Here is a 17,809-nt window from a genome sequence, read left to right as displayed (position 1 = left end):
AATGACTGCAAGAGTGACATATAATGCACAGACCCAAGTGAGTCTTACTGTAATAGCCAGTGTGGCTCATACTTTCCAGAAGCTTAGCTTAAGCCTTTGCTTAATATTTGCATTGCCCTCCTGTGAACAGTATGGTAAGAAGTCCCTACAAGTATTACAGCCACATTTTGGGGGGGCGGGTGGGGTGGGGGCTGCACCCATGGTGTGTGGAAGTTCCACGGCCAGGGATTGAGCCTGTGCCACAGCAGCTACCCAAGCCACTGCAGTGACAGCCCTGGATCCCTAAGCTGCTGTGCCGCAAGAGAACTGCGTTATACACATTTCTGTCTGGTGATAATTCAAGGTTTCAACCTGAAATATTACCTTCTCAGTGTTGTGTCAAATCTGTACCATTCTCTGCCCCAAGATACAAGTTTTGTAAGTTGAGGTGAAGTGAGTTATTTATTCATCTACTTGCTTGTTTTGTTTTTGCTCTGAAACCATTCAAATACTAATTTTACTTATTCTGTCAGTTACTGAGAGAAGAATATTGAAATCTCTAACTATGATAGCAACGTTTCTTTAAAATTCTATCAGTTTTTGCTTCAGGTCTTTTGGAGCTCTAATACTAGGTCATAGTACTTAGGATATTTGTCTTCTTTATGAATTGACTCCTCTATCACTATGTAATGTCCTTTTTTTCCCCCCGATAATGTCTCTTGTTCTGACATTCACCTTGTCCAATATTAATATAGCCACTCTAACTTTTAAAAAAATTAATGTTTGTACAATACGTCTTTTTCCAGTCTTTTATTTTTAATCTATTTCTTTATATTTAAAGTCAGTTTCTGGTAGATAATATGTAGTCTTGATTATTTTCATCTAGTCTCATAACCTCTGCCTTTTAACTATAGTGTTTAGACCATTCACATTTAATGTAACTATAATAATGTTGAGTTTAAATCTACCGTCTTGCTGTTATTTGTCCCGTCTAGTCTTTAGTTCTGTTTTCTTTCCCTGCCTTTTTTGAATTGTTTTTTAATGATTCAATATTATCTCTACTATTGATTTATTAACTATACCTCTTTTTTAAAGAGGTTGTTCTGTTCACCTTTAACTTGTCACAGTTTACTTTAAATAATAACGTACCAGTACATGTAGTGTAAGACCCTTACAGCAATATAAGGGTCTCTTAGTGTTAGACATTTCATTTTTACTTGCTAGATATTGTACAATGCGTTGGGATTATTTTTGCTTTAAAAGGTTGTTTATTTTTTTAAGAAATTAAAATGAGAAAAACTTTATATTTACCCACATAGTTGCCATTTCTGGCATTCTTCCTGTCTAAAAAGCCCTGTAACACCTTTTAAGTATAGATCTGTTGGCAGTGAATTTCTTGGTCTAAAAAAAATCTTTGTTTTCCCTTCACTTTTGAAAAAGACATTTTCGCTAGTACAGAATTTTGGGTTTGTGCTTTTCTTCCAACACTTTAAAAGTGTTGTTTTTCCCCCCACAGGACTGCCTGATTTATTTTTCCCTTCCTTCCCTTCCCTTCCCTCTTTTCTTTTGAGTATTTTATCTTTCAGGCTTATTGACGTGTACCTGACAAATAATGTTGCAACTATTTAAAGTGTACATTGTGGTGATGTGATAGGTGTATACATTGCAAATGGAGTCCCCCCATTAAGTTAACATATCTATCCCCCCCCCCGTGTATTTGTCTTTTTTATGAGAACATTTAAACTCGACTCTCTCAGCCAGTTTGAACTATGTAGTACGATGTTACTGACTTCAGTCATCCTGTTTTACATTAGATCCTCAGCCCCTACTCATCTTGTCGCTGAACGTTGGTGCCTTCCATCAGCCTCTCCCTGTTCTACCCCAGCCTCTGGCAGCCGCTCTCCCACTCTGTTTCTATGAGCTTGATTTTTTTTTTTTTTTCCTTTTAGGCTGTGCCAGCAGCACGCAGATATTCCCAGGCCAGGTATCCAGCTCCCACCAAAGCAGGGACAATGCTGGATCCTTAACTGCTAGGCCACCAGGGAGTTCTTTTTTTTTTTAATAAAAGATTTCACATGTAAGTGATAACCACACAGTATTTACCTTTCTCTGTCTGGCTTATTTAACTTCGCAGAATGGCCTCAGGTTGCATCCATGTTGTTGCAGACAGCAAGATTTCCTTTTTTCTCATGGCTGAATAATATTCCATTGTATACGTACATCTTCTCGATCCGTTTATCTGCTGGTGGGCACTTAGGTCGTTTCCGTTATTGAGCTGTTGTGAATAGCACTGCAGTGAACCTGCAGTGCAGTTATCTCTTCGGGGTCCTGTTTTCATTTCTTCTGGATGTATACCCAGAAGTGGGATTTGTGGATCATATGGTAGTTGTAGTGTTCATTTTTTGAGGAACCTCCATACTGTTTTGTGCAGTGACTGCACCAAGTTACATTCCCCCAGTGTACAGTGGTTCCCTTTTCTCCACATCCTTGGCAAACTTACCTCTTGTCTTTTTTGGATCGTAGCCATTGTAAGAGGTGTGAGATGCTGTCTCATTGTGGTTTTGATTTGCGTTTCTCTGATAATTAGTGTTGTTAAGCACTTTTTCATCTACATGTTGGCCATTTGTATGTGTTTTTTTTGTTTTTTTGGGGGTTTTTTTTTGTCTTTCTGTCTTTTCTAGAGCCACACCTGCAGCATATGGAGGCTCCCAGGCTAGGGGTCCAATTGGAGCTGTTGCAGCCGGCCTACGCCAGAGCCACAGCAATGAGGGATCCAAGCTGTGTCTGCAACCTACACCACAGCTCACAGCAACGCTGGATCCTTAACCCACTGAGCGAGGCCAGGGATCAAACCTGCAACCTCATGGTTCCTAGTTGGATTCGTTAACCACTGAGCCATGACGGGAACTCCTTTTTTTTTCTTTTTTCTTTTTTTTTTCCCCCTTCATTTATATGTTTTTGTTGGAAAAATTTCTACTCAGTTCCTTGGCCATTTTTTTTTTCTTTTTTGGCCATACCCGCAGCATATGGAATTTCCTGGCTCTCTTGTTGTAAATTAGTTGACTGTATATCTGTGGGTTTATTTCTGGACTCCCTGTTGTGTTCCATCCTTCTATGTGTTTGTTTATATGCCAGTGCCATACTGTTTTGATGACTGTAGATTTGTAATATAGTTTGAAATCAGGGAGTGTGATGCATCCAGCTTTGTTCTTCTTTCTCAAGATTGCTTTGCCTATTTGGGGTCTTTTGTGGCTCCATATAAATTTTAGGATTGTTTTCTCTATTTCTGTGAGAAATGCCTTTGGAATTTTGATAAGGATTGCATTGACTCTGTAATTGCTTTGGGTAAGATGGACGTTTTAACAGAATTAATTTTCCAATCCATGAGCACAGAATATATTTCCGCTTATTTGTGTCTTCTTCACTTTCTTTTATCAGCAGTTTACAGTTTTCCATGTACAGATCTTTCACCTCCTTGGTTAAGGTTATTCCAGTTTATCTAATCTGCTGTTAAATCCATCAAGTATATTTTTCATTTCCTATTCTGTATTTTTCATTTCTGAAAATCCCACTTTAGTCTTTCGTGTGTGTGTGATTTTAGAGCTGCACCCTTGGCATATGGAAGTTCCCAGGTTAGGGGTCCAATCAGAGCTGCAGTTGCCAGCCTACACCACAGCTGCAGCAACGCCAGATCCAAGCCGTGTCTGCCACCCACACAGCAACACTGGATCCTCTGACCATTGGATTCTTCACCCACTCACAGCTCACAGCAACACTGGATCCTTTACCCACTGAGCAAGGCCAGGGATTAAACCCACATCCTCGTGGGTGACTAGTTCAGGTTTGTTACCACCGAGTCGTGACGAGAACCCCAGTCTTTTTTTTTTCCATTTCTCTCATTATGTTTTCTTGTACATTCTCAAGTTCATTGACAACATTTGCAATAGCTGTTTTAAGGTTCCCATCTACTAATTCTCTTGTCTCTGTTATTTCTGTTCTGGTCTTTGGTTTATCTCCTGATGATATGTCATATTTTCCTTCTGCTTTGCATACCTGGCAATTTTTTTTTGTCTTTTGTCTTTTGTCTTTTTTGTTGTTGTTGTTGTTGCTATTTCTTGGGCCGCTCCCGAGGCATATGGAGGTTCCCAGGCTAGGGGTTGAATCGGAGCTGTAGCCACCGGCCTACGCCTGAGCCACAGCAACGCGGGATCCGAGCCGCGTCTGCAACCTACCCACAGCTCACGGCAACGCCGGATTGTTAACCCACTGAGCAAGGTCGGGGACCGAACCCGCAACCTCATGGTTCCTAGTCGGATTCGTTAACCACTGCGCCACGACGGGAACTCCCCTGGCGATTTTTTTTTTTGTCTTTTTGTCTTTTGTTGTTGTTGTTGTTGCTATTTCTTGGGCCGATCCCGCGGCATATGGAGGTTCCCAGGCTAGGGGTCGAATCGGAGCTGGAGCCCACCGGCCTACGCCAGAGCCACAGCAACGTGGGATCCGAGCCGCGTCTGCAACCTACACCACAGCTCACGGCAACGCCGGATCGTTAACCCACGGAGCAAGGGCAGGGACCGAACCTGCAACCTCATGGTTCCTAGTCGGATTCGTTAACCACTGAGCCACGACGGGAACTCCCCTGGCAATTTTTGATTGGATGCAGACAGTGTGAATTTTAGCTGTTGAGTACTGGATTTTTGTTCTGGTGTATGCTTAGGTAATTCGGATCATCAGTTTGATCCTTTAGACGCTTTGTATGGCTCTTCCAGATCCTTTATTCTAGGACTAACTTAGCCACTACTAAGGTGTGTGTCTCTTTGAAAGATTCCCGGTGCCCCCAGTATGAAGAAGTCTCCACTCCAGCTGATGGCTTACGTGAACTCTAAGAACTGCTTGGATTCATTGGAAAAAAATCCAATTTGTCTTTTCCCCAGGCCTCAGGTTTTTTTCTCACACATGCACAGATTGATACTTAGCCAAAGACATGAGAGGACCCCTTTGCCAAAAGCTTGAGAGGACTCTGGAGTTCCCTGTCTGTGCGGCTTTCTCCTCACTGGGATGCCACCTGCACATCGTAGCCACCTCTGCTTCCAGGAACTCTCGCCTCTCTCTCCTTAACCTCGGCAAGGCCAAGGCCACGGCGCCGTTTCACCGGCTGCTCCCGTTTCACCGGCTGCTCCCGCACTGCAGCTTGGAGGCTCCCCCTAGGCAGTGGCCTGGGGCCTCTGTTTCTCTTCTCTCCGGGATTAGAGTCCTGTGCTGCTGCTTGTCTGACAGTTGAAACTGTTGTTTCATAGATGTCTTCCAGCTCTCTCTTTATGGTGGTAACTCAGGTCCGGCAGTGGTTAATCCTCCATGGGTTAACAGAAGTGCTCCAAATACTAAGTTTTAGACATTAGAAATAGAGTCGATTTTCAAATGCTCTTTGGCTGAGTGCTACCTAAACAGTTCTTTGTTGAATGCCTGAAAGTATCTCATTGCTCATTCGTTTTTGGATTTTTTTTTTAAGTATTTTCCTGATTCATGAATATTGTCTGATCTTTGCTTCAGAATTTTCCATCAGATGGACCATATTATTGGAGGGTCATAATTATAGGCTTTCGTTTATACAAAATATTTGCTTTAGTAATAATCTCTTGTGTTGACTTTTTTAAAATTAATCTTGAGTGAGAAAATGGGTAAAACAGGGGAGTGATTTCTTGTAGAGATTTTGATAGAAAATATTAAGCATTAAAATAATATGAGGTGATGTCTTGGTAAAAATAACTATTGTACTTTGTATCTTAGCTTTTTTAAAAAAATAAACTTTTTATTTTGGAATCATTTTAGATTATTACATTATTATGATATTAGAAAAGCGGCAAAAGTAAGACTATATCCTTTATCCAGATTCAACCATTGTTGGTATTTCATCCCATTGTTTTATCATTTGAGCTGTTCTCCTCATCTGTCTATCCGTGCAGTTCTGTTTCCGAATCATTGAAGGCAGGTTACCTCTGTCACGCACATTGTCTCTAAGTATTTTAGTGTATATTTTCTAAGAATAGGAATGTCCTCTTATATAACTGCAATTTACTGATGAACTTTTTATTTTTCTAGGAGCTGCACAGTATAGATAGGCCACAGCTTACCTCTGACTAGTTCTCTATTGATGCAGTTTTGTGTTTGTGGGATAAAAGGCTAAAGAAGGCAGCTAGATATTAAAACAAAACAGGAAACAATCTAAATGTCTGCCAGTAGGAAAATGGATAAAATGTGACATAGACATAGTGTATTAAACAACTATGAAAATGGATCAGCTGCAGCCGCAAGGAACACAAAAGAATCTCAGAAACATTCTGTTGAGTGTAAGAGGCAAGGCTTGGGAAACTGCAAACAGTGTAATACCATTTTTGTTAAGCTCAAAAAAGAAGTTGAGCTAAACATATGAGTGATTTATGTGTACGAAAAAACTATTTTTAGAAAAATAAGGTCATGGTGAACAAAATCCAGGCTAGCTGACAGCTGTGGAGGGGGAGGCGCAGAGGGAGGACCAGAGACCAGAGACGGGAGGTCCAACGGTGTTGGTCACGGGGCAGTTCTTCAGCTGGTGGTGGGCTGTGTTCATTTCATTATCCTGCTCCACAGCGTACAGATGTGTTACATGTATTGTTTGTATTTCTCAAGATTTTAAAGGAAGCCAGAAGATGTTGTCTAACGAATTTCTAAAACAGAGGTTACAAAGGCAAAATGGGACGCATGGGTTCATAGATTTCTTGTATCTCCAGCTATGCTTTGAGAATGGGAGATGCTTCTATTTTATCATCCATAAGGCCTAAAATGTAATATACTTCTGTATACATGGTCAGGATTGTGTTTATTGATTAAATGATTTGAAATAGCTAAAAAGCAGGATTAGTTTTAATGCTTTATTTAAAGGAGATTTCAAGTAGATCTGTTGGGGATTTTTTTTCACCTAAGTCATAAACCTGCAGACTGCTTATGTATTTCTCATACAATACATCAGGAGGCTCTTAAATAGCGGTATTTGATTGAAAAAGTAAAAAAGTATTCCACTTAGATATTGAGTAGTAAACGTATAAGGGATTTAACTTCTGCTTACAAGCAAGGACATTTAAAATTTTGAGTTCTGGGTGTGTCATCATCACTCCTGGAAACCTGGGTGTGGGGTGATAATCTCGTCAGGTATTTGTAATGTTCACTAATGTACGAAAACCAGTAAAATTACCCACAGAAAATGTGTTTGAGGCTTGATGCTTCTTTTTAGAGAATCATACTTAATATCTGCTACATGAAACCAGTGATTTCACGTGCATTATCTGAGGTTTAGCTTGATCCTGTGCCGGTGCCACACAACCCCCCCCCCCCCCGCCCCTGTGCCCAGCATGGCCCGTCCAGGTCTCCCATTTCCTCTGCTTCCCAGGAGAAGGGAACGGGAACGGGGAACCAGGTTTTCTACTCGGGGCCTGAGGAAAACGGAATAATGACAAAGGTTATTAGCCTGCTGCAGAAACAATCAGGTAACCCTGCCAAGCTCAAGTGGAAATTATTTGGGGATTATCTGCTCTTCTGGATACCAGCTTTTAATCTGCTTTAGTACAGATATGTGAAACTTGAACGCCAGGCGGCATGGCATGCCGCAGTCAGCAGAATACTTGGAGAATAGGTCCATTTAAGAAGGAGGATTCCCGTAGGTTTTTCCCAGCTCGATCCTGGGACCAAAACGGATTACTGCCTCCTGTTCAATTGGTCATCAGTTCATAAATTTGTGTTTGTTCGTAAGGTTTGTCTTGGTCTCTGCAAGTTGACAGCATGTGTCTGAAGTGGTCTTATCTTCAGGACCAACCCTCTGTTTCACATAAAGCAATGTGTTCACCACAAACTTGCAGAAGATAAGACTTTGAACATAAAAAAGTATTTTTTGTAACTACCGATAGATTTCTAACCATTAAGATAATTCTAGCAGACTAAAAATGTAAGTTCAACTGTTTTGCGAATCATAATACATGGGGAAATCATTTTATCCTTGCTCCATAAATGCGATATCACAGTACTTTGTCATTTCTTCTGACGTACTATTATTCCTTATTAATTTTCCTTTGCAATAGAAAGTCTTAAAGTTTGGGTTAACAGGTGCAGGTAGCATTAGCTTTTTCTCAGCTGAATCTCTGCTTCAAAGCAACAATAAGAACAAGTAAGGGTGAGGCACTGTGCTTTTTTTTTTAATAGCAAAGCAGGAAGTTCACCTCTGACAGGGTATTGTAATCAGGTTTATCACAAGAGCCTGCAGTTGTGTAACAGAAACTCTAGCTTGTCCTTACCTGTCTCAAGGCATTGCTTCATGAAGGAAAATAAACTCACTGGAATATTTGTGAAATTCAATAAAATGCTTTCCCAAGCGCTCCATTTTAATGCATGCTGGAACAATTTATTATAGCCTTGTGGTCTTTTAAAAAACCTCCTTCTCTTGTGATTTCTCAGTGGTGTAATTAAATGAATCTGTAGCACTCTAGAAGCCCTGCATGCCCTGTGTGCACGCCTTTCGCTGCTCAGCCGGGTCTAGTAATAGTCCACATTCCTCCCCTGCTCTCCCCCACCTTTTCGAGAAAAACAGGGACGTTTGGGGATGTCTTCAAATGACTCTTTATGGAAGTGACAGGCAGCTTTTCTTCATTGTACGCTTTGCCTTTGTTCACAAAAGTGCATTCACTTGTCCTAGTGTGTTGAAACTTTTAAATGAAACAGCTTTTCATTAACAAAGGAAGCATTTTCTTCCCTCCTTCCAGGGCTTAGCTTTCTCTACTAAGTCTTGGCTTCTTCAGCAGCTGTTCCTCTACCAGAAACGACAAAAGGTGCAATTGTTCTAGGAGATGGTGATGAAGATGATGCCAGCGGAGTTTTGTGTGTGTGGGCTGCTAGGGACTGTTTTGCTTCTGTGTTTGGTTTGGTTCTGTTTTTGTTATTCCAGAATGTGGAGCACACCTTAAAACCACACCAAAGGGGGGGGGGGCTTTTTAAAGGCCCTTCAACGTTATCCGGTGTGAATATCTCTTTCCATTATACTGTTCTGTTAGCACTTCAGTGCACCCCCGTCCCAAAAACAACACATCTGACAAAACTCAGCGAAAACATAAGGGGAGCGGAACAGAGCCCCGAGACCACTGACGTGGTTTGTTTCTCTTTCCACGCGAGCCGTCCGCTGATTTAAGAGCAGAGCTCACGAGAGGAGACAGGTGTGCGTGTTACGTGTCAGTATTTCCCACCATCTCTCTCCCTCTGAGCTGTTGGCTTCCAACTCCTGGCCGAAAGCCATTTCATTTTCTTTGCTTATTTAAAGATAACCTCCTCCTCCGTTTTCTGCCTCTGCCTCTTCTGCTGCTTTATTTTTGAGTCAAGTTGGCAAAGTACCGTGCTGATGCAAAGCGTCATTTACTTCTAGCAAAACCCCCTCAGTTCCCCTGGTAAAATACACTGCAGATCCACTCTTCTTCGGGGACACCGTCTCTGTGGAGGGCCAGATGATGACATTGCTGCTCGAGCCAGAGCGGGGCCTAGACACTCTGTCTCTGCTAGAGATACAGTGTAGTATTTATTCGGACAGGAGGGCTCCTTCTGTATTTTCAGCCTTGATTTTCTTGATTTTTTGGCATTTGAAACGCACAGACCAGTTTCTCAGTAGTTAATGTGTTGCATACGTAGTCTTCTACCGTCGTCCTTCCTTGACGGGGTGTTTCTAAATCCTCTCAAGAATGAGTCATTTCGTCACCCCTCGCTAGACTCAGCAAGAAGTGATAAAGAGGAAACTGGAAATTCATTCCAAAGTACATCCCCAGCATTTTGAATGTTGATCAACAACATTCTCATCTCTCTGACTGAGTGGAAGGAAACGCTGCGGTGCCGGCGCAGCCAAACCCACGGCGTGGCGCTTTGCCACGACGAGTCCTTCTGCCGTGGCGCAGTCTCACGCCCTTGCTGAAACTAGGTCCCTGTTGGCCGAAGGAGGAAAAAAAGACTCCTCCAGAGCTGTCCGCCCCTCTCTAAGCCCCAGCGAGTGAAGGTCGTCCTGGATCAGGTTCTAATGTGTTCTGAGGCCTCAGACTTTACTCTAGATGTTTCATCGTCTCACACTGTGGGCCGCGTGCCGTTCTAGGCATTGCTTGTGCAATCTTTGCTGGAATAGTCATCTGCCGGGCTCGACATCTGCCCGAGGGAGACGAAGGCAAGTGTGATGGTAACAGGTGTTCCCCTCATTCCCACTCCCTGCCAGCATGACTGCTGCCAGGCAGCATGACTGGAAACCCGCTGGTGTGCTCTTTTGTCCTGGCTGCCCACGACATCCTGCCCATCGCTGGAATCTGTGGGTGTACTGCTCTCATCAAGCTGGCGAAGTCAGAGCACCCGAGCGTCTCCTCTAGGCTACAAGAGAAAAACGAGATCGAGAGGCACTTTATTTTATTTTACTTATTTGTGCAGCAGAATGTTGTGGAGAGCTTGTTTGAACTACAGGTTCTTAGACCTAATGTCAGGGATGGATTTCTAAGTCTGGTGTGGGATCTAAGGATATTTTAAATAAGCCTCTTGCACGTGGTTCTGATAGAAATGGTGCTTTGAGCAGTACAGACTAGCCTTATCATCTCTGCCTCTTTCTGTTGTTATTCCATCTTGTTTCCCCCAAAATTTGAGGTGAAATTAGACTACTTAGCAGATGAACAAAGGACCACATGAAACCAAATACTGTTACAATTTACGGAACCTGTAAAGTGGTGAACGGGCTTTTGGTGGTCCTCTCTCCTGCTTCACACCTGGAGCGCGCCCACACCACATCAAAGTACAGTACAGATTTCCAGTAGCTTCTGAGAGACCCTTGCCTTGAGTGTGTTCTGTCCCTAAATGCATTTTCTCAAAGTCAAAAGAAGCCCATTCTAACCCAGGCGTTACGTGTTTACTGGCATTATTATATAATAGTTATCCATGTTTCAGGGTCCTGTCAAATTTAGAGCCTGGCTCCCCCTCCCAGGGCTAAGGACAGGGGGACAGAAACAAAATGTGACACTGACACACTCTCGCAGACGGTGCTGGGCAGCAGGTCTCCCTCCTCCTGCCCAAGCTGAGACACTCGGCTCAGCCAGCAATGCAGGCCCCCCGGAGTGGGGGGGTTGGGTGTGAGTAGGAGCAGAAGTCTGGGGGGGTTAGTCCAGAGCCAAGCCTTGGAGGGACAGTTGGGCCACCCCTTCAAGGAACGCTGGAGGCAGAAGGTGGCTGATGCTTGTGTGGCTGTTTTGAAGATACATTAAATCTTTCTTGCCCACCAGATTCCTTTTCTTTCTTGACCTTACAGTTACTTGTCATGCATTTATCATCCCTTAAGTTGGTTTTTTGAGATGATGATTTTTCAAAGGGGAACATTCACTGCTCTAGTGTTTATTTGCAGATAAAAATACTTAATTGCGTCTCCTACCTGCATAAATTAAAAAGGATTAGAGTTGCCGTAAATCTTGTCAGTAATGTTAAATTGCTTCAGCTTGAAAAGATGCTTCAAATTCTGTGGAAAATGAAGCAGAGGTCTAAGTAAATTAATTTGATAAAGGAAAATGACAGTTTTTTCTAAAGATCGCTGAGAATTTATATTTTCCATTTTTCTCTTTTAAATTCACACACCAGCATACAATTAATAGTATTTTAGTGTACAGGTAGAATTACTGTATCTCAGCATTAAAAAAATTTTTTTAAAGACTGTATTGCTGCTTTGGATTGACAGAAATTTACTTTGTGTTCTTCAGCTGCAGATGAGTCATGTGCTAATAGCATAGCATAAACTGAAAGCCTTTTTTTTTTTTCTCATAAGGAACTCAAGAGTTGAGCCATTGAAACAGTGGTATCAAAATAAAGATACTACAAAGACAGTCGTAACTTTAGGCAAAGTATAATCAGGCATAGTTTAAATTCTAGAAAGTAACAGCTTGATTGTTTTCTTTAAGCCCACGCATGTACCATTACGTAAGACATTTCCTTGTGCTTTATGATTGTGCATGAGCGAATGTAGCAAGTGACATTTAACAGAGAAATGCATTCCTCCCGCTGGCTCCTAAACACCTTCACACTTTTAGAAGATGGGCGAGACGTGACTTAATGGTATTATTGGCTAAAATTGGGAAGCAGCTTTTCACTTAGAACAAGGAAGAACATTTTAATAATTAAACCCATTTAAAATGGAATAGACCACTGTCAGGGAAGGTATTGAGTTCCCATCACTGGAGATTTATAAGAAGGGCAGACATCTCCTGGGGATTTTGTAAAGTTAGACCATATACTTCGAAAGGTCCTTCCTTCCAACTCTGATTTGCCAATTAGGTTATTTCTCCTGCAAGGTGATGTACCAGTGTTTCTATTACACAGAACAGCTTACTCAAGTGATAGTATCTTTCTTTCCTACCACTTTTGTTGTTGTTGTTGTTATTTCTTGGGCCCCTCCCTCGGCGTATGGAGGTTCCCAGGCTAGGGGTCCAATCAGAGCTGCAGCCACTGGCCCATGCCAGAGCCACAGCAACGCGGGATCCGAGCCGAGTCTGCAACCTACACCACAGCTCAGGGCAACGCCAGATCATTAACCCCCCGAGCAAGGGCAGGGACCGAACCCGCAACCTCATGGTTCCTAGTCGGATTCGTTAACCACTGCGCCACGACGGGAACTCCGTTTCCTACCACTTTTAAAAAACTTTTTATTGCAGTAGCGACATTAAAAAGTGAACGTGTCACAAATGTACGAAAACCTGATGAATTTTTATAACCTGAACCAGCCCCTGGATCAAGAAACAACCTTGATAGCACCCTGGAAGTTCCCCCCTTATGCTCACTTCCGGTCGTTACCTCCTCCACCCAAGAGCAGTCTCCTGAGTTCTGACTAGAGAAGCTCCTTGCCTGCCGAGTCGCTGAGTTTCGTACTTCACACACCTGGAATCATTCTCTCGCATCTGGCTTTTAACATGATGTTTTGAAGATTCGTATTATCGCACACAGAAGAGTCCATTTCTTTCTTTTTTTTTTTTTTGTCTTTTTTGTCTTTTTGCTATTTCTTGGGCCGTTCCCGCGGCATATGGAGATTCCCAGGCTAGGGGTCCAATCGGAGCTGCAGCCACCGGCCTACCCCACAGCCACAGCAACGTGGGATCCGAGCCGCATCTGCAACCTACACCACAGCTCTTGGCAACGCCGGATCGTTAACCCACTGAGCCAGGGCAGGGACCGAACCCGCAACCTCATGGTTCCTAGTCGGATTCGTTAACCACTGCGCCACGACGGGAACTCCAAGAGTCCATTTCTTTTCTGTCTAGAGTCTGTCCCATTGCGAGACTGTGTCCACATTTACTGGATATTTACTCTCCTGTGTTTACTCAATTGTTGATGGCGTTTGGGTAGTTTCCAGCTTGGGGCTTTTACAGATGGCGTTGTTGTGAACATTCCAGTGCATGTCTTACCGTGGCCGCGCATGTGTGTTTCTCTTGGGTTGTGGAGCCAGAATTGCTCCATTGTGGAGGGTGTGCATGTTCAACTCTAGTAGATATTATGGCCAAACAGGTTTCCAGTACGTTTGTGTTCAGGCCCAATTTTAACAGGTCCTACCATATTGGAAATACTACTTTTTCTAAAATCTCATAAGCCTTTAAGGAAACAAATCTTGCTTGTAATAGTAACTTTCCATCTTGTAGTTATTTTTGTATACCTTATCTCTTTCTAGATTATAAACTCCTTGATGTTTTATTCATCTTTGTATTTCCCAAAGTACTTGCATAGAATAAACTCTAAATATTTTAATGTGAATGAGTGAGTAAATGAGGAAAAATTATATGTAGTATTAACATGAAAAATGTTCGGAAACTGCAAAAATATAAATAGCATACCCAGGAGTTCCCTGGTGGTCTGGCAGTTAAGGATTTGGCATTGACACTGCTGCGGCTTGGGTTTGATTCCTTAGCCCAGGAATCTCTGCATGCAGCAGGCGTAGCCGAAAAAATTAAAAAATAAAATAAGTAAATAAATTTTAAAAATAGCATACCCGATAAACTATAAGGGTGATCTTAAAATGAACAGATTTAATTTATGAATATTAGCTTATCGATTTTCCTGAATTCTATAAGAGGTTCTTATATGATATGTGGGAAACTAGAAGGTAAAATTGTGCTTTTTTTTTTTTTTTTTTTGTCTTTTGTTGTTGTTGTTATTGTTGTTGTTGCTATTTCTTGGGCCGCTCCCGTGGCACATGGAGGTTCCCAGGCTAGGGGTTGAATCGGAGCTGTAGCCACCGGCCTATGCCAGAGTCACAGCAACGCAGGATGCGAGCCGAGTCTGCAACCTACACCACAGCTTACGGCAATGCCGGATCGTTAACCCAGTGAGCAAGGGCAGGGACCGAACCCGCAACCTTATGGTTCCTAGTCGGATTCGTTAACCACTGCACCAGGACGGGAACTCCCCAAAATTGTGCATTTTTAACTATCAGACTAAACCCTAGTGTCATCTCCCACATGGAAGCATGTGAATATTATGTAACAGTGAAGCAGCTAAAATTGTTAGCTGGGAATTTAAAGACTGAATTTAAAGGTCCCAGGGAAGGAGAATGAGACGTAAGTAGTGCTTTGGGTAATGAACGATGAGCCACTGTGACTCCGGTTGGGGGGCAGCTTTCTCCCCGTCCCCAGATTCTTCCGTGGTTGGCAAGAGGTAACAGTTTCACTGTATCATGGGTAAGGCCCGTAAGAGTTTTATGAGCCAGATCGAATTTTAGTGGCCTTTGAATTCAGCATGATGACTCTTTAAAACTGCTTAGTTGGGATTATTTGGGGTTTATGAGTATTTTCCCTTAATGCTTTCCTCTACATTCCAAATTTTAGTCAATGAATATATCTTTTAAAATCAGAAAATATGGAGTTCTCGTCGTGGCGCAGTGGTTAACGAATCCGACTAGGAACAATGAGGTTGCAGGTTCGGTCCCTGCCCTTGCTCAGTGGGTTAAGGATCCAGCGTTGCCGTGAGCTGTGGTGTAGGTTGCAGACTCGGCTCTGATCCCGCGTTGCTGTGGCTCTGGCGTAGGCTGGTGGCTACAGCTCCGATTCAACCCCTAGCCTGGGAACCTCCATATGATGCGGGAGGGGCCCAAGAAATAGCAACAACAACAACAACAACAAAGACAAAAAAAAAAAAGACAAAAAAAAATCAGAAAATATGAAAAAAATGTATGTTGCAAAAATTGCTACCTTGACTATCACTTTCATTTCAGTCTTGGCCTACCTATGAAGACATCTATAAAAAAGTAATTGAAGTGGCCACATTTTTAGATTTGCCGCGTTTTCCAGACATAACTGAGGACTGCTATCTCCATCCCAACATCCTGTGTGTGAAATTCCTGATGGAGGTCAATCTCCCTGGTAAGGGTGTGGTGTGCATGGCGAGGACGCTTTGCCGCCTTCAGTCGTTGGGAAGAATATATTGAATCCTCTCACATCACAGAGTGTTTAGATCCACCTGACGGGGTCCACAGTGTCATGAAGCTTGATTTCGGAATCCTTTCTTAAAATACTTTGGACCATTTCCAGTGGTTAAAAGGACACCGTTGAGAAATACTGAGTTCTATTTGGGTGTGAGGGATAAGCTTAAGAGAATGTGTTTGCTTCCACAGTAAGTTTGCTGAGCACGAGTAAAGTAACAAATATTTCAGTGTGTGGTATTAATTCCCTAGGCACCCCCCCCCATTTGCAAGGAGCATGATTATTATATAAAGAATTCTAACTTTCAGCCTCCCGCAAGCTAATCTGTGGTAGCGCTTTTATTGTTCAGTAACACACTATTCCCCGTCTCTACAACAAGCGGAGACCAGAGTCTGGTGGGATGAACCCCAGAATGCGAAGACGGTCTGACTAGCCCTTGTTCGCAGGTCACCCCAGTGGAGTCCGCCCGTGGAATTCACTCTTGAAGTTCTTGCTAAACTAGAAATGTGAGAAATGCAGGACTTCTATTCTTAACAGAAAATACAAACATGGTTATGACTACATTATTGTTTGAGCAATATAACAAATGCGATTCAATGTGTTTTTAATAGGAAAGGAAATGTTACCCAAAAAAAGCAAAAGTGTATAAAACTGTATGTATAGTATACCTTTAACTCTAAAAATAAACATACCTAACACACAGTAGTAACACAGACCTAACATTTACAAATAGTAACACAAATGTTAAATGTTAGGTCTGTAATTTTAAAATATTTTTAAAAGAAAAAAATCAGGAGTTGCCATGGTGGCGCAGTGGTTAACGAACCCAACTAGTATCCATGAGGACAAGGGTTCGATCCCTGGCCTCGCTCAGCGGGTTAAGGATCTGGCGTTGCCGTGAGCTGTGGTGTAGGTTGCAGATGCGGCTCGGATCCCGCACTGCTGTGGCTCTGGTGTAGGCCGGTGGCTACAGCTCCGATTCGACCCCTAGCCTGGGAACCTCCATATGCTGTGGGAGCGGCCCTAGAAAAGGCAAAAAGACAAAAAAAAAAAGAAGAAGAAGAAGAAGAGGCCTGGGTATTTGGCCCTTTTACAAGGATGGGTTTTAGTGCTCCCAGAAAGCTAAAAGTGCTTTTAAGCAGGCGGGGGCTGTAGGTGCCCCTCCTCAGTGCCCGTACGTGGGACCCATGCCCTCACTGAGGATGAGTAAGCACCGCCTCTTTGATGACTTTGAATGCACTCCAAACGCATTTCTTAGCATTGTCCCTCGTACTGGGACTGACGGGCCTGCCAGAGAGAATTTCTGGCAGCTTTCACAATCATATGTATAATTTGCGAGGGACTTTATAGCGTTTCCAAAGTGCCTCCGTCATAGCACCTCGTTTGCGAAGATGGAGGGAGGGCAGCTGGGTATCGCTGTGTGCAGATGAGACAGAGCTGAGCTTCGTGACGCCCGCCTGGTAGACCCGGTCCTCCCACCCAGAGCTGGTGTTCTGTCCACCTAATGCTCTGTTCAGAAGCCTGGACGCCTTAGTTTTTCTCTACTGTCCTTGCTTCCTTCTGGTAATTTCTTCCTTTATTATTACTCTGTACTTTAGGCATAAGAGAGATGGTCCAGATATTAGTTTTAAATAAACAAGGGAGCTATGTTAAGAAATGCCATTCTTTACAGTAATAATAATTCTGTACATAACATATACTGCATACATAATAATATATATGCTATGTGCAATGTATACCATGTATAAGGTTATTTTTTAGAGTACGTATACTACGCTGCGGGAATCGACTCAGTAGCGCGTGATGGCTGAGTGCGGGTAGGAGATTCAGTAGTTTATTATGCTCTTATAAATAACAGCTCTTCTACTTGAATTTAATTACAATAGAATGCGGTACATCCTAGGTACTTAAACTAGTGAGCACAGAAATTTGAGAGTTTTCAGAGTATATCCATTCCCATTATCTTCTTTAATCTGTTTCCCTTCACCGTAACCCATTTTACAAATGAAGAAAGTGAGGTGCAGTGATTCTAACCCAGAGTCGCAAAGCTAATGATTGGAAGCCTAAATGCAGAGGCTGTAGGATTCCTGGCTCCCAGCCCCACCTTGTTCAGCCTCGAATGACAGACCCAGTCTGTGCTGAGCATGTGATTGCTCTGGGAAAGCCGTGCATCTAGTGAGATGCACTCAGGGGCTTCCAGCGCGCCAGCCAGGCTTCCTGCCAGCGAGTGAGTCCCACAGGGGAGTCCGTTTCAGGTCAATGCAAATTGCTCTAGAGACACAGGGAAGAAATACGTCTGGAACAATGAAAACCGAGTGTGGCTGTGCGCTGGGTGCCCAGCGGTGTCC

General features: G+C 42.9%; 1 protein-coding gene across 3 annotated transcripts in view; it reads left to right on the top strand.

Annotated features, from left to right (window-relative positions):
• The window catches only part of TAF1B (TATA-box binding protein associated factor, RNA polymerase I subunit B), a 61,776-nt gene that overhangs the window by 25,925 nt on the left and 18,042 nt on the right, over positions 1–17,809 (top strand). For all 3 annotated transcript variants that reach the window (XM_047782667.1, XM_047782668.1, XM_047782669.1), the window contains exon 9: positions 15,254–15,401. In XM_047782667.1, coding sequence (XP_047638623.1) covers positions 15,254–15,401 — 148 coding nt within the window. The remainder of the gene's footprint in view (positions 1–15,253; positions 15,402–17,809) is intronic.

This window comes from Phacochoerus africanus, chromosome 5 (assembly GCF_016906955.1).
Source record: "Phacochoerus africanus isolate WHEZ1 chromosome 5, ROS_Pafr_v1, whole genome shotgun sequence".
In the NCBI taxonomy this organism is placed as follows: domain Eukaryota; kingdom Metazoa; phylum Chordata; class Mammalia; order Artiodactyla; family Suidae; genus Phacochoerus; species Phacochoerus africanus.
The sequence above is the reverse complement of the archived record's forward strand: the minus strand, read 5'-3'. Positions and strand labels throughout refer to the sequence as shown.